This window comes from Sturnus vulgaris, chromosome 3 (assembly GCF_052056855.1).
Source record: "Sturnus vulgaris isolate bStuVul1 chromosome 3, bStuVul1.hap1, whole genome shotgun sequence".
NCBI classification, from domain to species: Eukaryota; Metazoa; Chordata; class Aves; order Passeriformes; family Sturnidae; genus Sturnus; species Sturnus vulgaris.
In genome coordinates, this window is record NC_142245.1 from 110344753 (window position 1) to 110365721 (window position 20969).

General features: G+C 40.7%; 1 protein-coding gene across 1 annotated transcript in view; it reads right to left on the bottom strand.

Moving 5' to 3' along the window:
* The window catches only part of CDC5L (cell division cycle 5 like), a 31020-nt gene that overhangs the window by 4046 nt on the left and 6005 nt on the right, over positions 1-20969 (bottom strand). The window contains exons 5-14 of the mRNA XM_014872921.2: positions 20784-20883; positions 20482-20700; positions 19190-19334; positions 18878-19066; positions 17378-17526; positions 15553-15715; positions 14339-14503; positions 12659-12739; positions 12077-12322; positions 9155-9352 (exon numbers count right to left, since the gene is read on the bottom strand). Of these exons, the coding sequence (XP_014728407.1) occupies positions 9155-9352; positions 12077-12322; positions 12659-12739; positions 14339-14503; positions 15553-15715; positions 17378-17526; positions 18878-19066; positions 19190-19334; positions 20482-20700; positions 20784-20883 (1655 nt within the window). The remainder of the gene's footprint in view (positions 1-9154; positions 9353-12076; positions 12323-12658; positions 12740-14338; positions 14504-15552; positions 15716-17377; positions 17527-18877; positions 19067-19189; positions 19335-20481; positions 20701-20783; positions 20884-20969) is intronic.

Genomic DNA, 20969 nt, shown 5'->3' on the forward strand with positions numbered 1-20969 from the left:
CCATACAGGGAGGGGACTGGATCAGGGCACTGTGGTCACAAACCCTGAATAATCCCCATGATCCAAGTATCACCAGCAGCAGTGGCAGTACTGGCTTGGTCTGGCACTTTTACACTCTTCAGCTGGGATTCACTTTGCTTGGCTTCAGACATCAACACCTGAGTTTATCACAGGAGATGCTTCTGTCATCAGGAGAGAAACTGGCAACTCCAGGACATGGCTCAGCTGAGCCAGGGGCCTTGGGACAAGATTAAACACTTCAGTGAAGGGCTCTGCACTGACAGTGATGGGAGCACAAACTCTTCATTCAGACAGTTATCCAAGACCAGGTAGATCAATCTCACTCTAACTTTGTACTGTCTTAAGGTGTTAGATATAATAAAGCATTTTTAAATTTAAAGCTTTTAACAAAGCCAGTTCAAGTCTAATACTTATTGCAGTCTCAGACCCTGATTATTTAAGCACTCCTGAAATTTTCAGACAATGAGAATTGGACTTGATATTTCTGAGCTGGTCTGGATACTGGACTCTTAACTACTAGAGCTCCTTAGATTATATGCTACTATATTGCTTTTTTACTCAGCTCCTTGTCCATGTTGGATTATCATAGGCCTCACTGCTGTAAGAAGAAAAAAACCAAGAAAAATAAAAGAAAAAAGCCTCCCAAGTATCTAAAACCAGAAATAACAGCCCTTTCTTCCTTCTCTGCTTAGGAAGAAATGTGAACACTCACCACCTTTTCCCCTCCCTCCCAACTACAAAATTTTAGGACCTACTATGGAAAGGTCAAAAGGAGGTCTCAGCTTTTATAACAAATACTATTTATTAAAAATTGCTGACTGTTGCATTAGTGCCAACAACTGCATATAATTTCAGTTCAAGCTTCATAAAATTTTAAGGCTCAGATACCAAGCTAAAAATTCCAAGCAGTTATGAAGAGGTGTGTTTAAACAGTAGTCTACATTATTTGCTTAAAGCAAAGAAATAGATTTGAGTAAAATCTGACAACCATTTCCCCCTGAACCTAACAGAAAGAGTAAAGACATTTGAAAGATTTCTCCACTTATTTATTTTGTACTGTTCCTTGGCCAGCTTTGGTTCTGCTGACTTTTATACCAGCTACAGCAAAATGAGAACAGCATGTACAGACACAGGGTAAGATGATATATGATGTTAAGGCAAGTGTGAGAGCCTCATCCCATCCCAAATCTCTGATGCCTTCCCTCATGACTTGTAAAGTGGTGTTCAGTTTTCAGTACTGCACTAGAGAACCAAGGAAGAGAAACCAAAACAAGCAGCAGACAGAAGAGCCAAAAGAGCAACCGAAATAACCAGAAGTTTATAAAACATGATCTAGAAAAGGGAGACTGACTGGAAAACCAGGGTTTGTTTGGTTTGGTTTTCCTCTGCCTAACAAAAAAAAAGAGAAGAAGACACAACACCTGCTTTAAATATCACGAAGTTCATTGTGAAAAATGCATCTGTTCTTACGGCTACTGAGAAAGGAAAAGGGACTTAAATTTAGAAAGGAAATTTTAGATGTTAGTTGTAAGGTTTAACTAAGGACAACGAAGGACAGGGAAGGACTCCTTATGAGAACAAACATCCACTGGGAAAGATTTAAGAAAAACTGACCCTGAGGAAGGAAGAGCTCAATTGCCTTAAAAACTGCATTTTCAGAATTCTCATCTCACCAGGTCTACTGAGGACATCCCTCTCCAGTTCCAAGGGTTTTTTCGCTGTACTGACTGGTTTGTTTTCCTTCCCTTTAATGTGGAGCTTCTGGTAATCCCTGAACAGCATTAAGCTCTCTTGTCTTTTAATTGATCTTCCTAATCATGCTGGATGGATTAAACAAACATGGAAGAAAAACTGCTGCATGTTCAGAGCAGAGCTACAGTCAAAGTAAACCAACCTGTTCCGTGACCTTGGAGAGTATCAACATCATCACAAAGCTGCCTCGCTTGTGCACAGAAATCCTCTGCCAGCTTCAGCTACGCCGGCTGAGCACAGTACTCTTGGAACATACATTGGACTGCTCTAAACCTTACTGTAACTTCCTTCCTCACCTCAGACCTACACAGAGCCCTCCCAAATTCAGTTCTGCTGGCAGGAGATGGATTGACTTAATTGGAATGGCAGCTTTGTGAGCTTGGCTCATGCTGGCTCAGCCGCAGTGTCTGGGGTGAGAGCGCTCAGCTCGACAGCAGCTTCTGCTCCAGGCCAGGCATTCCCAAGCACTCCAGGGACAAGGACCCCCACACTACAGAATCCTCTGGCCATGCTGGAGTCATCTGCCTTTACAAGCTTATGGTGCACTCAATAACAGCAGGTTTTTTTTAAAAAAAAGTCATTAATTTTTCTACTTGAAAATGTTTTTTCAGTTCCAAGCTCTTGGACAGAATTCTTCACTTTTGTCTTGAAACACTCTTATATCTGTCTAGAGTTTGAGCAGGTAAAACTCTCTGTAGAGCCCTGCCTGAGTTACCCCCAAGTTAGTAAAAGATAAGTCAACTCTGCTGGAAACTGAGGCTTGGAATTAGTATCAAAACAAAATTGCATGTCCAGTGTAGAACAATGTGGCCTCAATCTATTAAACATTAACTCAGATCATGGACCAAAACCATTCCATGGGCTTGACACATTTTCACATTTCTGCTGTGACACTAAAGATCACACAATCAGACAACGGGTTGGGTTGGGTTGGAAGGGATCTGAAAGATAAAATCATTCCAACCCTCCAGCCATGGGCAGGAACACCTTTCACTAGACCACGTAGCTCCAAGCCCAAGTCCAATCTGGCCTTGAACACCTCACCTCCAGTAAGGTGCTTTACTTAATGTATGAGGGACAATGAGGATAATGAAGTAAAGGTGCTGAATAGGATCAGAGCAGTCAAAGAGGAACTGAGCTTGTAGCTGTTAAGACACGAAAAAGCAGAAATTAATTCTAACTGACTGGAATCACACCAAGTTTTTTATGGAAAGAGTCACTTTAAAAAATCATCCATTTAAGGCATTGCTGGTAAGCAAATGCAACTCTCCAACTGAAACTAGACCAGATGTTCAGAGCTTGCATAGCCATATAAAGCTGCCTTTTCCCAGTTTAATAGGGGAGACCCAGATAAACTCCTATATTGTACTTTGTCACGTAGATCATGGACCATTATGACTTACTGATATCTGCAGAACACTGTTCTCTTTACTCACAGCCAAATCTAATGACCCAAGAGCATGCTCTCCCTGAAGTATGTTCCAGAAATTATAATCACTTGTCTTCAAACACCATGAGTCAGTGTGACTGTTGAGTAAAGACAATACATGTCATTATGTATATGAAAAGCAAGTGTTCCTAAAGGGATTCACAGCATCCAACTACCCAGAGCTAGAATAATCTAGAAAAGTTACTATGTAAGTCAGCAGTCATTGCTGATCTACAACCATGACATTAAAGTCCACCGTGAAGATTTTTATCTGGAAACTGCTTCTAAGACCAGCAGTTTTATGAATGATACCCATATGTGCTCCCTACAATGAAAGGAGGTTGTACTGAGATGGGTGTCATGACAGGATGAGGGGAAACGGCTTCAAATTGCATCAAGGATAGCTTACTCTGGATATTGGGAAAAAACTTTGTTCTGGAAGGAGTTGCCAAGCATTGGAACAGGCTGCACAGGGGAGTGGTGAAGTCACCATTCCCATTCAAAAAATGTGTGGATATGGCACTGGAGGACATGGCTTAGAGGTGAACAAGATGGGGGTATAAAGTTGATGGCTGGTCTTGGTGATCTTAGAGGTCTTTTCCAAATTTAATGATTCAAGGATCCTATCTCAATCACAGCAGAAACATATCTAGAAGAGAGTAGTTTATGATGAAAAACAAGTAATTTATTTTTACTAAACTTTTTTGGAAATTCTCTATCAGTCATTGGGAAAGAAAAACCCTGCACTGAAATCACAGACAGCAACACCCACCAGAGGCCAAGAGCTCTGATCAACCACAAGCAAACAGGGGTTACTGCTGTGTCTGATGAGGTCACAGGGCAGCCAGCACAGTGTAATTACCTTCAAACACTACCCCTGCACACCCAGAGTGCCTGCACTGGCCTCTTCCAGAGGCTCACAAGGCTGTGAAAGGTCAGGCAATAAAGGAGCTGGCAAAGAGCCTGGCTCCCTCTCAGTACAGCAGAAGTCCAATGGTGATCCTGCAGCAGTCAGTTCTGAACAGTGAGGGTGTGCAAAGGCCTTTGCAATGAGAGCTTTGTCAGTGCTGAACTTCATTTCTAAGCACGTGAAATTACCAGATTCTGAACAATCTGACAGTGAAGACCCCTGATACCTCTCTGCTGTGCTCCTTTGGTGTCAAGTACATTCCCAACAGACCTTATTAAAAGAAGTGTATTCCACAAATGCAAGACATCAGCACAAAATAAAACGTGATTATAAAAGCAAAGCTACTCAGGATTTTCAGAGTATTTTAGTTTTCTGAGTTATTTCTCTCTTCCTAGTCTGATAAAATCTCTTATTTTCTTCAGGTGCTTTCTGAGTACCAGCACACCTGAAAATGCAAAAGAAACTGCAAACTTTAGCAGATAAACTAGAGAGAAAATAAAAGACAATCTCCAATAAACTAAGTGATTCACCCTGCAGCAGAGTGTACCATGTAACCTGTAAAATTTCAGCTAAGCATGTTGTTTTTAATCTGAATTAATTCAGAGGACTTGGGCTGCAATTAAAAGCAAACATCAACACTTTGGTAAATCATCATCTTGACGTATCTTGGATACTGCAAAGAATAAATAATTTACTATCTTTTGCATATCCAGTGTACCTTGAACTTTTCCCCTGTAGGCTTCCAATAGAACTTATAATTTAGTAACCAACTGAAATGATAATGTTAACTACCACAATTTTAATAAAAGTATTTGTATTCTGCAAGCCAACTTTATTTACTGTCTTCAAAGGAAAAGTAAAGATGGCAGGAAGTTTCTATGTTGTGAACTACAAAGGGAAGCAACTAGGTTGTTAAATAGATGCTTTTACTATCTCATTTCATCTTATAACGTTTCCAGTTTAACATATGTTAGTAGGAATGCTTTTCCTTATAAATTTATTGTTTGGAACACAAGGGGGCAAAAAGTATTGCGGAGAACTGAAGCAGTTACTCAACACAACTGCAAGCATCAGAAAACTTCAATTTCTGAAATCATTTGCTCTGCAGTGTAGCCTAGCCTTGGAAAAATATTCTGGATTTCTAGAAGCTAGTGGAAAGATCAGAAAATTCCGCAAATCTAAGGTGTACCAGAGGACACGGATTAATTTGCATAGACCTGACACTCCCCATCTGCAAGAAATAATAATGCAAGGAAGTTCACATGCTAATCATCTAACACACTTAACCCACTTAAGTAACACATTAAAGGAGTCCAAAACCCTCAAAAGAATGCAATAAGAAGTATTACTAATACACAGCAGTACACTCCAACATCAGAACTACTGAGGAGCTGTGCATTACTGATGATGCCTGGACAAGATACCCAGCCAAACAGAAGCTCTCCACAACGGCTCCACTTTGCCTCCTCAAGTTGATCAATAACAGCACAAATCTGTTTGTGATATCAGCATCCATTTGAGAAAGATAAATGTCATGTCAACATAGGCTGCCACGACTAAACCACTCAGGCAGTGAGAACAGGACAATTAGAGGAAGATGAGTGTGTGTCCACGCCATCAGTGCAGCCAAGAATCTCTGAACGATGAAGACAGACCTAGAAAGAGCTTGGGTTTTTTGCACAGGATCTGCAGGGTGCCATCAGTCCCATATGGAAGTATTAGACAGTGACTTCCCCATCTGCAGCTGTGCCAAATATTACTACACTCTCGTGTTTTTTTCCTAACAATCTTAGTGCACTATAAAGGGAAGAAGCAGCCCCCAAAACTGACCATCAGTTGGTGTTGCTGGCAAGCTCTATTTTACAGTTCCTACTCTTCTCTCCAAGAAAGCTAAGAGTACAAGCAAGTGCCTTGTGGTACTGAAAGCTGAGCTAATATCCCTGCTTTTCATTAAGCTTGTCTGATACTTCCCATTAAAATATCTATTTCAACTGATATTGCTTTCAGACAACTTTCCTTGGAAAAACATTAACATGAAGGTGGGTTTTGTCATTGCTGAGAATGGGATAGGAAAAAAATCTGTGCTTTTTTATTACGTATTCATTTGTTCTGCTATGCTTTTTATTTAATGTTTAAAAAAACCGATTCAGCAGGTGACCTATGCTTAAAAAACCTGTATATGTATATCTTTGTTTTAGGAAGGGCCTTTTTGGGTCAGGCCACAGAGCTGCACTAAACTGCATTTTGCGGCCACTTGGGAGAGATTTTCAGGTCAAATTTGACTTTGCACAGAGTCCACCTGCACTCAACAACAGTGAGTTGAGAGGAAGCACAGTGCTCACTGCACCTGCAGGCACAGGGATCTGCTGGCCCCAGTGCCTGCCTGGACTGGGGGTGGTATTTTGGAACACAGGAAAATGGGAGAGCAGGATCGTGTGTGCAATTGCACCAAGTTTCATCCAGAAGCACTCTGAGCTCCCAGGGGATGGAGCTACATTAGCCAGAGTCTCATGATTGCAGTGACTGCTAACAGACACAGAATGGGTCAGGTTGGAAGGGACCACAGTGGCTCGTCTGGTCTCTCCTCCCTGCTCAAGCAGGGTCATCCCAGAGCTCAGAGCACAGGGTTGTGTCCAGACAGTTCTGGAATATCTCCAGCGAGGAAGACTCCACTCCCTCCCTGCACAATCAGTTCAGTGCTCGGTCACTGCTCATAAAGAAGTTCTGCCTCCTGTCCAGGTGGAACTTGCTGGGATCAGTTCCTGCCCGTTCCTCTGGTGCCATTGCTGGGCCCCTGGAGCAGAGCCTGGGCCCTGCTCTGACCCTCCCTGCACACAGGGACACCCAGGGATGAGGTTCCCTCTCAGGATCTCCTCTCCAGGCTGAACAGCCCCAGCTCCCTCAGCCTTTCCTGGGCAGGGAGATGCTCCAGTCCCTCCATCATCTTTGCCACCCAGCACTGGACACACTCCAGGAGCTCCATGTCTCTCTTGTCCTGAGGAGCCCAGAACTGGACACAGCACTCCAGATGTGCCTCCCAGGGTTGAGCAGAGGGGCAAGGATCACCTTCCTTAGCCTGCTGGGACACACCTAACAGGATTTTTTTTTAAGTACCTTTCACAGAGACCCATACAATGTTGGCAGCAAATAAAACTATTTTTTTTTTTTTGGCAAGATCTCTGACTTGTATTTTGCTTCCTGGGTGACTGTCTTGTGACTGCAAAGCAAAGACTATTTGGAACAAACATACACGAGTTTGATAAATGATAAACTTGACCTTACTTTGCTTCAGTATCCTTAACAAGCATTCCACCACCAACTACTCAGTCAAATACTGGGAAGGACAGAAATCAACAGCACAAGAAAGCCCACACAGAAGAAACCAATTTAGACTGCAGAAACAGTGCACAGGATAAAGGCACAGGGCCACACACCAAACAATTAAGAGAAAACAAAATATTCAAGAGCTACTCATTAAGCAAGCACCATCCACCCTGTGCAGTAAATGAGTCTATGGAAAAACTAGGCTGCAATCATGAAATTAAAGACTGTCTCAAAAAAGCATATGCATAGGCAAATTAAGGCTGCTCATGCATTCCCTAACTTGGACTGTTTGACTTTGCAACTTTAATAATGCCCTTCTAATGTCGTTTTGGACCTAAGATATTTAAATTTCAAAAGCATTTGTACACAAATTAGGTGCAGCCCTCCGACTGCTGGCGCGCTGCCTGCCCGGCCCCGCTGCCATGCACGGCCAGGCTGCTGCTGGGCTCCCACACGGCTCGGGGAGAGCAGAGCAAGCCAGAGTCTGTGATGCAGCGCTGACAGGGCAATGGTGCTCTCTGCTGGGCGAGCAGCAGCACCACAGGGCTCTGGGGCTCGTACCAAACCCCTCCGGCCAGGCTCCGCGCAGCTGAACTGCTCCTGACCCGGAGCCGGGCTAACAACTGCGGCATCTGTACCTGGACGATGCTCTTGACTGACAGACTTTTATAAAACACACACTCACGTTGTATTTTACGTGTATGAATCACGTGAAAATTCAGCCTTTCTGGCCTCTCTCCTTATTTCTGGGGTAGCAGCTTTTTGAGAGGTTTACTTCTAGCAACAGTAGCTAAGTTGATATTAAATACAGAAAAACTTTTTTTCAAAGTTTCCTTTTACCATGGGAAAAAATAATCTGATGCCTGCATAATTTAGAGAGACTTTAAGGCTAAAACAGTATTTTAGAAAACATTTAATGACTTACTGCAAGTCAGAACAAATACGTTCTGTGGGAAGAAACTGTTTCAGACCAGTTTACTTGCTATCATGAACCTTGTCTATTTTTTGGTTTTTGTATGGAAAGTTTGGGTGAAAATCTAGAGAGGACCGGGCAAGGGAAATCAGTGTCAAAGGGTCTGATAAGGAAACTGAAATGGGATCACAAACATCAATTGTTTTTGGGTTTTTTTTTGAGGGAATCTCTGGAACTGGAAAAACATGCCAGCCTGGCATGAATTCAGGACTACCTAACCTTCATGTATGTAACCATCAGTCAGACAACAAGTGGTAAGCTGGAAAGAGAACTTTAGAGGAACTTTGGGACAGAGACGTTTTTTTAAAGCATCTTTCTGAGATTTCTCATACTGGCCAAAATCAAGTGCAAACAGAGAAAGATCTGATCCACTCACAGCAGAGATTAAGAAAACATCCAAAAATCCACATGAAATTAAGAGACAGCAGAACCTGACCTTCTCTCCAGTAGAGAATGGAGTGGATGAGCTGTGTTACACATAATAGTGCAGAGAAAAACTTTGTGTGGGAATACTCAGTGTGAGGATATTTTAAGGAGGAAGATGAGAGAAGGTGATTTAAGCACTTCAAGAACATCTATAAACACCCTAGGAAAATTCCTCATCAAGCAACCTTTTCAAATGAATCCTTTCAAAAGACCTGACTGAGCTCCTACAGAGAAAAAAACAACAAAACAAAACACCAAAAAAACACACAATGAAGCTAAAAAAATGGAGGTGCAAAAGGCAGAAAAAAGTAACACTGACCTCGAGTCTCTTTTCAAGTGACTCTATTCTGTCTTTTTTGCTGGCCAAGTTAGCCCTTGTGTAGCGGCTCTGTCCAGGCAGGTACAACACTTGGCTGTAACATTCTTCCCACACCTGGTTATAAGCTTCACTTGACAGCTCTCCATGCCCCATTCCTTGCTTTACCACCTCCATCTCTTGTGCCAGTAGATCCTGTGCCTGTTGGAAAGAGAGAAATTGCAGTTACAATACACAGGATACAAGAAAATTTCTCTTCTTTTCAAACCTTCAGCGTGCAATTCATGGGGGCAGCTTTTCTTTTCATACTCAAAGCTCACCATCAGGTTAAGCTAACTATGAAATCGAACACAGATGCTGTGGATTACAAATGAAACTCAGGCTAGAAGGCTCCTCACAGCACAACTATCCCTCATTTTATATAATTTGGCCAAACCTGACATCACCCTGGCGTGGCTAATGAAAGCTGTGGCACAGTGAGACACTTCATCTTGCTGCACAAGAACAGAGATAAAAGCAGGGACCTCGAGGTACGGACAGAAGCAGCTGTCCTATGAAACAAAAATCACTTTTCATTTCCTTTTGCTTGCCCTTCTCCACACAACCTGGGAAGTCAAGTCTAAACATTCCCGAGTGAGCTGTGTAAGCTCCACTGCAAGAAATAAAACTCTTGACTGCAACTAACATGTTCTATGGCTGAAGAACTGGTGAGATATGAGCACTCTGGTGCTTCTAGTTTCATTTACAAAGTTTGCAATGAACTGAAAAGATTCTTGTTGGTCTCACAACTCTTAATATTTCTGACAAAGAGCCTGGCCTGCAAAACTACACAGGCACCCAGGTCTTTCTGATTTTATTAATAACTAAAAAATTAAAGTATCTTTGCCAATCTAGACTTCATTGGTTGTAAGAACATGTCCATATCCCCTATTTCAACAGCATTTACAGGTGCAGCACAAATTTCCCTATCAGCAGTATGTATCTTACTGCAAGCAGATGTTATGTTTTGTAACTGCACACTGACCAGGAAGAAATTCAGGTATCACCAGATTAGGTGCTTCCACAGATACTGGGGAAAGGAAAATTAATTACTTGTTCTTGATGGTCAAGACAGATAAAATAGGAGTAACACAACCACACCTGCCAAAGCTATATGTTATACATTTCAATTAGCCAAGATTAGTACACTGTGAGGAACTACTTGAGGGTGCATTTACTTGTGGCACCCAGCTCCAGGAGCTCAGCACACCATGCCCAGCACCACTGCTAATCCTTCCCAAAAGAGAACTGCACATCAGGAAAAGAAAGGAGTATTTTATGAAAGAGTTTTAGGATGAAGATGTTCTAAAAACAAATGAAGTAAAGCAAAATAAACAAGCACCAGATGAGATCAGAGATACAGGAAAATTTTCTGGTTTGAACTGGATTTTAGACAAAGAGGGAATATTGTGCTGGATGTTAAGAGAGCAAGCAGGAGCAGGGATGCAAAAAAACTTCTGCTCATCAGTTAGAAGACAAAACTTCCAAGGACTTTGAAGAAAAGTTTCCAGACAAAAACTAATGGACCGTGTAATAGTCTCTAAGGGAAGTGATAGCAAACCTGATTCTTGCTGCACTTCAAAACAACCAGAGAAAGCACTTGGAGAACATTCCTAAGGGAACAACCTGACACTGGCAAGGCAGTGAAATTCATGATCTAACTGTATTTTCCATCTTTAACGTCTCCTGGTAAGAGATCTTGAAGAATAATTTTTCATTTAACAGCAAATTGGAAGTACATACTGTTCAGTGTTTCTCCTTTTAGGCTCTACATGCATTGGTCAGATACTGTCAAGGATTTAAAATCTGTTTGTGTATCTTTAGAGTTACCTTAAAGGAGTAGGGGATTTAGATGCACAGATGCAACAGGTATTGCCAGAGGACAAGTCTAGAGAGATAGACAACTTGGTGGCATGTAATTTCATTCTTTTCACTCATTTTTATTCCTGTAGGCATTTGGTCAAAGGTTACTGGCACAGCTTCACAGGTGAAGCTCTTTGAAAGAGCTAAACCACAGAATTGCCTATCTGTCACTTGGCAGCAAAAGGCAACATCTGTAGCTGCTTAAATAAATGAACACCCTGAACTAGAACCTTGGTCCAGAGCTGCTGTTTAACTTGGGATTACAATGCAAAACAGGACACAGTGCCCAGGCCGCCCACTCACTGCAGCCAGCCACGGCCCAATCTGCCTGTTCAGCACTTCTGGACCAGGTATGGCTGTAAGATCAGCTGCCATGGCCCAGCAGGCTCTGCACTAGCACAGCTTGCCTGGATCAAGCTTGACAAGCATAATTAAACAACTTGATTTGCTGCTCCGAGGTACAAGCTGACTACCACTGTCCTACTTGGTCTGCATTGCTTTGAAGAAAATGCTTTGTAATTCTGGATTAATGGAATTCAGAGGCAGCACAAGGTGGGTAACACACCTGGTAAATGCCTCAATGATTTAACAGCAATTTACAGAAACAGCAAAGTAGATTTTGGTAACTGTCGGGGCATTATTGCTCTTACCCTTATTTAAAATTAAAAGCAACCACAACACATTCAAATTTGTATCTCAGTGACAAATTCAGTCCAGGCAAATACAGCATCCTCATCATTCTGCTGAAAGCTCAGATTAACATCAGATCACAGAAAGGAGAATGTGCACTTAAATCATCCTTACTTATTAACGTATCCTTACTTAATGCTTGGCAGTGCTGGGTTAACGTTCAAACCTGATTGTTGCAGAGGTCTTTTCCAACCACAACAATTCCATGATTACAGCTCTTCAGTCAACTCTCTGCAGACCTCCCAGCTGAATTCTGTGCAGGCTTTTTCCCCCAGTATTACAGAACTATGCCCTAGGGTGACATTGGTTCTCCTTAGGCCACACATTTCTCACCTTCTTGAGATCCTCTTTGGAGAACTTCTCATAAGGATTTTGTTCCAAGTAAGCCATGTGCTCTGCATTGTTGCTTCCAAATCCTGGTCCTTTCCCTTTCTTACCAGTAAACTGTTCTCCAAATGGATGGTGTAAAAGATCAAAATGAAGCATGGTAATCATCTCTTTCTTTATGAGTTCTTCACTTTTCTGCAAATCTGTTAGAGGTGGTTCCACATTTAAGGGTCTCAGTATTGTTTCATTAACCTGCCCAGGAATAAAAAAAAAGTTTGTAAATACCATAAACACCAAAGATAACATTAAATTCATGTATCTCCACTCAAGTATGAATTTTATGTATCAGCTAAAACCCCACAGAGCAGGTGCCAAAATCCCTTGTGGTGGGACACATGCAGTAATCTCAACATCTGTGCAGATGAAATATCTCATGACAATTCTGCTGGGAAAGTTTCCTGTAAATCAGTATAGTCAAATAAAGATTTCATTCTCTCATGATCTCCTGAGACTGCATTTCCTCCTACAATCGTTAAAGACTTTATTTTTAATTTTTGCTCTTTAACAGTGAATTTTGTTTCCACTTACTTCTGAGGGCCGTGGTAGATTCTTCTGCACAGCTTTGTGCATTCTCTTCAGTTCCTTGGCACGCTCTGCTTCCCGGAGAGCCTAAACAAACAAGCCAAGTGTTATTCCAGCCATTGTAACACAATCAGATGCTGCCTGGGAATGTATGTGATATAAAAACTAATTGATTATTGCAGTAAAGATTCCTTCCAGTATACAGACTTCATGTTGCTAAACCAGAGCTAAATAATGTGATGACAACATAATTTACTGCCTCTAAAGTGAATGGGAAGAGCACAGCAGACTATCTCCAAGAGAAAAGAGATCTTCAAAAATCTTTTCCAGGCATCAAATTCTCCTTCCATCTCAACTCCAGCAAGATTTCATTCTTTACACATTTCTCCATGTGTGACAACTGCTCTACTTCTTCAGACATTAAATCCACCAGGAAAATAAAGACTCTTGAATTAGCAGCCATGACTCTGTTTTTCATCTTCAAGAACTTGAAGTACATATTTCACTTATACAGTACTTGTGAAAGTGGAAAAACATGAGAGTTCTCTTTACAATACACTTTCAAGCAAAAACTAACATGGCAAAACCGGTGTTGTCAGGAACTTCATGAGCAATAATCAACATCTTCCATGTTCTAATCCCAGCATGTCACATCTTCACTTGAAAGGCAAGATGCTCTTCTCTTGTATGATGGCATAATTCAGATTCTTTATTCTAAACACATACATTACTTGTATTTATTCAGACTTTTTATTAGGATATGTATGCACAAGATATACATGTAGAAAACACGTTCTTCACCAAACAGGACACACTAGGAATCAAATTCTGGGAAAATGCTTATCCCATTTAAAGATATCAAAGCACAGGATTTTTTGAAGTATTCTGTTCACTTGTCAAAACACAGTCATCATCAAAACTTCTCTAGACTCAAAAATCGCATTTATTTTTATAAAAATCATTTGTATTTATATAAGGTATATAACAGAAAGAGATTTGCAATACAAAATTTAGGCTAAGCAATACACAGAAAAGGAACTGTTTTTAGAAAGATTTAAAGTGTCTCTGGTTACTGGCCAGTACAGCCATTTAACTGTCAGAATTTAGGCTTGTGCTTTATCCAGCATTCCTTGATTCTAAACCAAAACAAAACAACAGAGACACATTCACAACTTGGCTGTCTGGGTAATCCTCTGGTACAGGGCACCAATTCCCCACATGGAAGATTTTTATCTGTGTGCTACCAGCCTGCCTGAGTTTGTATACACTGTTTAACCTTTCACAAACAGCAACTTTTAACCTTAAGAGAATAACCTGAAACTGAAAAAAAAGCAGAGTTCTTATGTGCTTAAAATCAAGCATGCGCCACTGTAGAAAAAAGCTTTTAAATAAATTTTTATCTTCTGGGGGACAAACACAGGAGGTCAGGACACAGGCACTCTTAGGGACTTCATGGTAGAAGATTATATGATACATAACATTAAGAAATTAAGAAAATGATTTAGAGAGAAAACTGATTTGACCTCTGTGTGTGCATACTCAGCAAAGAAAACAAGTACATTTTACTTTGCTATCCTGTAGAAGAAGCTGTATCTCTTCCATTGAACAGGTGTGAAACGATGGGAGCCATACAAAGAACACATGTGACTTTACACAAAAGGCACCATCCACATCTCACACACTGACCTGCTTGCGGGCTTCTATATCAGCAGCATCTTCTACAAAGGTTTCATCTACTTCATGTTCTTCAAGTTCCTTCTCTGCATTTTCAGGTAGAACAATCTCAAAGTCATTCTTTGGAGCAGGGAGGGCCATGAGCCCCAGGCGCAGGTGCTCCCGAGACTCCTTCTCCTGTGGGAAGAGCAGTGAGATGTGATGCTTCTGGATTCACACCCTGAATGCAGTGTAATACTCTGAGTGCAACAGACTCCATCATCTACATTAACAGACAGGAACAACACACTAATTATTCCCTGGCCACTCAGTCTGTTACAAAGCCAGAAAGCACCAGATCTGGAAATCAGTGGAGCTCACCACGAATTTGAAGCCTCCATTTCCCTTCTAGCAGTAAAAAATCTTTTTGCTATAAAAAGGCTAAGACAGAACCAAACTATAAGTACATCAAATAAACCTTCTCCTTCAAGCTAAGAGGAGCTCTGGAATTTTTAACTTGCAGAGTTACTCTTGTGAGAACATGCCAAATACTTGGAATGGATATCTTAGGTAGGCCAAAAAGAAAACTGTTGATAGCTCAGGTGGGAGATATTCAAAGCCACAGTCGAAGCTGCAGAATCAGCCACATAAAAGGAGTTCCCAAGGTGCTACCTATTAGGTATATGCCCTTTTATACCATGCCTAATTGGCAGGGTCCATCTGGCTGAGTCTCCAAGAATGGAAACATCTGTTGCCAAAGGTGATGAAAGAGACTGCATAGGACTCAGATTTCTGAACATCTCAAACACCAGTGCTCCTAATGGCAAAAATTGAACTCCTTTAGCTCAGTGTTGTCAACACGACAGACTGATGAAAAGGTCGTGTAGGTAAATCAGGAAGCCAAGACGATGAGGAATTTGAGGATTGTGTAGGATTTCAAGAAAAATGCTCAAGATACATTTCCCGCTCAGCTTCAAAGACAGAAATAGGACAGAAACTTAACTATGTCTTCTCCAACAGTTTTAAAGTGTGTTTACTGAGCACACTGAAAGTCATTCTAAGTAGCAAGATTTCTGTTCTTTTAAATAAAGATTGTATTTTATTATGTGATGAGGACAGACCTATAGACAGGTGGAAGAAATAACACTTACTTATTATAAAATAAAATAAAATTCTTTTCAGCAGATGAGAACTAAAAGCCTGAAAATTAATAGAGCACTGATTTCCACTTGTTAAGTACTACTTACCATCTGTTTTGCATAGGATGGGTCACTGTAATCTGCCATTCCCTCTTCTGGGTTGATGTTCAGTTTATCCCGCAGGGGAGTTCTCCCAGGAGTTGTGCCAAGTGCAGGTTTGGGAGTCAGTCCTCCTCGAGGAGTTAAGCTCTCTGACCCCTGAGAGGGTGTTCTAGTGAAGTGCAGTTAGTCATTAGTTCTTTACTACAGAGCTCTACTTACAAAAGTCTGAATGTTGGGAAAAATTACATAAACACAGTCTATACATTCAATCTAGAGTTTTTTCTTAGGAGGCAGTGAAACAGTAAAGTGCAATTACAAGAATGCTAAAAATAAATTGTTGAAGCCTGTCAAGGTGTAACCAAGGTCCTGTCAAGCTGAAATCTAGGCACATCATCATTTTAAGAGAAGCTTCAGGAACTCCACCAACATAAACTCCCACTGCTGCTTTTGAGAGAAGAGCTTGTCCAGTCACCAGGCATTATTCTGGGACACAGTAACCAGGATTGAATTGCAAGCTCTGACTTCCCCACCACCTGGGCAAGTCATTCACTCCGAAATCATCTGGCCTAACAGCTGACCCATTTTGCAGTTGAATGGATCATCCTGAAAAATGCCTCTTTGTTTTCACTGACTACTGAAGAAGTAATTACATTATAATAATTACTTCTAAGCATCTATGGTTAGGCAACATGGATTAAGTTTTAGATTTTCTCGGCCCTGATTGCTTCTCCTCTAGACTGGGAAGGAATATTGAACTCTATCCCAATGACCTACTACCTGAACAAGGGGCTACTTCACGGATTGATTAATTTTTCCCTCTGCTCAAGGACTTGGATTTTCCCACTGACAGAACATTTCTGCAAGCAAGCCAAGCTGATCCACAGGTACCATATTTACATGTGCAAATCTGAACTTCAGAAGCTAAAAAAAACACCACAAAAAAAATCTCAAACAACAAAATTAGAGTATCTCTACTTTTTAAAATATAAAATAACCCAGATCAACAGCCAGATCACTCCAGGTCAAATTCTACATTCATTTTGCACCACACTGACACAGATCTTCAAAAAAAGTACTCATTGCTGGAGCTGCTCTTTTAATTAAAAGATATGGGCTTTTGCACAGAGCTTCTAAACAAAATAAAGCTGCTTTGGAAAAGCTGCCATAAAGGTCCTTTTTATTTCATTCTCCACTTTTCCTACTAACATGATACAAGTAAAATTAGAATCTAAGTGGAAAAAGCTGAAACACAAAATGTACCAATTGTAACATGTTTTAGCTGTATGGTATTTGGCATTTGTGGGATATATATCTGTTCACTGTAAGAGTTAAACCAGCAATTCTGTACTATTTAGATTGGCAATATAAGAAATATTTTATTTTGGATATATATGGCTTGTAAAATATTTACTCCAGCTTTTCAAAAATTCAGTGTGGGTTTGGCTAAGGGACCTCCCACATCTTTGACTCCAAGGTAATACTTTGGAAAGGCCAGGATCCACATACAGAATGACACTCCAGCTTACTATTTATACTCCTGCATTACTCCAGAATAATTTTTACTGCTCCAGACCACAGATGGCTACATTTTGGATCAAAACTCCAGTGAGCCATACACTGTATGCACACAGATGAAGAGGACATGGCTGAGCTTTCTAAAGACACAGAGAAGGAGAAATTTGTACAAGGGCTTGAAGTAAAAGTGAGTTAAGATTTTTTTTTTGAAGCTCTAATCATGGTAGTATTTTACACATTAAAATCTGCTCTGTTCACCCACCTCCAAACAGACACATGCCCACCCAAGCACCCATCACAAAAGGAGTCTGTTTACCTGAAAGGTGTGGAAAGCACAGTATTTGGAGTCTGAACAACCTGTTTCTGTGGTGTCACCCCTGAAAAGTCACTTTCATGCAAGGGAGTATTAAGACCTCCTTTCAGGGGAGTATCCACATTTGTGAGAGCCATCAGATTCTGGGCCTCCTGTGTAACAGACAACACAAGCAGTGCTTCACCAAGACATTCACAGTCACGTTTAACAGATTCTGTAGCAGCAAACACAGCTGAAGAGTTATTTGAATATCAGTCTGTGGAAAATGTTTAAAATTTCTTAGCTTTAACACCTTTCACTGGTATTTATAAAATCTACTATTCCACTGAGAAGCATTTGAACTTAATTTCCAGTAAAATATGTTATAAACTGGAGTTGCAAAAATGAGTGGGTTACTTATTATTTCAGCTTCCTTCAGTTTGCCAGACTCCATAAATCTCCAAGATTTGTTAGTGACTGAACACTCAAGTAATCCTAAGAATCCTGATTTTAAGAGGGAAGAACATACTTGAACTCTGAAACCTGAATTCAATCAACTTTTATCCAAACTGGACTTCAAAGAGAATTTTCCAAAAGAGATGGACATTATTCAGATTTTTGGTCCATGACTCAATTGGGGCTTTTATGAATAGCCCCCTTTTTAATTTCATTTTTCCTTATTACAGTGAAGAATTAAGTCTCTCTGAAAATGAGCTACTTATACTACTGCAAATAGCAAATATATTTCCAGAAGACCACTAATCCACCTAGAGAACTCTGTATATGCATAATACTGTGACATTTACCATGTCAGAGTCCTCCCTCTGAAGGTGAGTGTAACCATTCCTGCAAACACTGCACAGACTAAGGTCATGATCTGCAGAGCCAGGAACTTTCTCTTTTCTCCTGTCATGGAACTACTGAAATACAGCTCATTGTCAGCTCAGAGGGTTTTTGGGTTTTTTGTTTTGGACTGGAGTTTTGGGGTCTTGTTTTGTCCTACACACTAGTTGCATTGATTCAATTTACCCATTTCAACACATCAACAAAATGTTACTCAACATTCCCAGTTTTTGAAAAATCCAGAAAATCAGAGGTTGCAAAGGCAGGTTTTGGCTAACCTAAGTTTTAAGCCAACAAAGTGCTATGAAAATATTCTTGCATTGTTGCAGTTAATTATTACTTATTAATTGAACATAAAATACACTGCTTTAAGAAGATGAACTCCTACATCTTCAATACTGAGACAGACACAAGAGAAGGGAAAATTAAGACACGAGGAGAATGGTTAAAAGCTTCACATAATATATGACTAAAAGAATCAGAATGTTTTGACACATGGTGACAATTGATCAAATAGGAGCATATCTGCTTCTACACCCTTCACTGTGTCCTGAAGATTGGGAATGCTTCAAATTCCAGTATTGCACATAATCTAAGGAGGGTTTCTCCAGCACTTACACCTTCTACTCAGCTGACTCCTGCTCCAAAACTTAAAACCCATCCTGTACATTTATACTCTACCTGCAGGATCCTGTCCTGGGCTGCTGGAGTTTTGGGAGTCCTTAGAGCTATGCTGTTGTTGGTTACATTATATTCAGAGAGAAGAGTGCTGGAAGCTGAGTTTGTGATTCCAGATTCTTCAGCAGTCTGCCTTGCAATCTCACTTGCCTGGCCGACTTTCACAACTTCTTCAAGTTCTGTATCAGATATCTTTGAAAGAGAAAATCCCAAGGCACAGTAAGATACAATGTAACTATGAGCTCTATTTGATAAAACAGAAAGCACTGTTTGGTACTGGCCTTATAAGTCGTTTATTATCAGTAAACACCTCACCTGAGGTGCTGGAAGCACCAGCTTACTCCTTTTCTTGGTAAATTCTGACACTCCACTGGTCTGCAGAATAGCTGAGGGCAAGTCTGACTCTTTTTTCCGTTTCATGTGCTGCTTGTCCTTTTTGCGCTCTCTTCCCTCCCTCTCACTGTCATGATGGAAAACAGAATCGTTTCAGAACACACAGAGCAGCTACAAAGCAAAGCAAACAAGCCAAGAGCAAAAAGGCTGTACCCTTATCCCATGCTGGATATGCTGAAATAAAACATTGCAGAAGAGCAGAGCACCTTGTGGGTGATTAGACGTGATCTGCAGATCTTGCAGCAGAACCTACTACAGGGCAGTGTAATGCTTTTAAATTATGGAATTAGCCAACAGATTTTGTAGCCACTCAGCTTTTAGGCTGAGTAACTACAATCAACAGAGTCACTGGATCAATAAAAAAAAAGTCAGGCCAAGAATTTGGATACTAAAAATAAGGGAATGTGAATAGTCCCTTTTTTCTGGCAGCTGCTAAGGGAAGATGTACATTTTCTTTTGTGGAAAATGGGAACCAATTTCTCTTCAGTCTTTAATAACAATGGCACTTCCTTCAAACAGCAATGGAGGCAGTCAGTGAAATCATAAGCTTCAGTCTGAAGCTCCTGCCTGACCCTCTGAATGAAGAGCCATGCAGAAAAATCTGTTAGTAACACCACGAGTTAATAAACCAAACTGCACGTGGCACTGGACTCTCTCAGTAAAAAGCAGTTTTGGTAGAAGTAGTAGGAAATGCAACTATACAATTAAATATGTACCCAAGACTGGCATTTAACTTCTCAACTACACTTTTGGAGATTTTTTTGGGGGGATGGGGAGAAATTAAGCAGTTAAGGATATCAACTTAAGAACAACTCCATCAAAAGTAATACTACAAATCTACTCCTATGAGCCATCTTAATAAGATTATAACTTAGAGGACGCTATATACACAAAAATAAAAACAGCTAAAAAAACCAAAAACCTCAAAAAATTAACGTTGACTTAAAGAGCAAGAACGTGTGAGAAACTTTATTCTGATAGATAAAAGGTGAACTAGAGAAAACAAAAAAGGTGATCATAGGTAATAGGTGAACTACACCTTGTGGAAAGACAAAAACACAGAAAATTGAAAAGGAAGAGACCACTTGCACTTGTAGCTGTCCTACAGAAAATACAATTCCCACCCACATCATGTTTCCAGGACTTAACACACACACATATGGGTTGCTTTTTTTCAAATATGCTGTTCCCTCCTTATTACAACACACACTTACGATCTTAATTCTCCATCCAGGTCTTGCTGACGCAGTCTCCTGAAATCTGCATCCAGGGACTGATAATTTTCTTCTGATGTATCATAAAAACCAGGGGCAGGCTTCTTTTCAAATGGAATTTCTGCATTGTAATCCACACCCCTCTTCTTTTTTCTTTTCTTCTGGATCTCAATTCCAGCAGCACGAAGTTCTCGTCTTTTCTGAAGAGCAGCAAGACGTCTAAAGAAACAGTAACACCACATGATTTAAAGTGAAGCATAAAGAAAAGCAGTCCCAGGATATGAAACCAAATAGAAATTTACCGAGCTTCTTCCAGCTGCTTCTCCCTGGCTTTCCTCTTGGCCTTCTTTCCCTGTGTATTCGCCAGACGTGCTCGAGCCTCAGACAGCATTTCAAGCTCATCTACAATAGTACAGATAAATACAGCAGTGAATCTGCACTAAAACGATCAGAGTCAGGAAAAAGGTGACATTAAGATTAGAAAACCA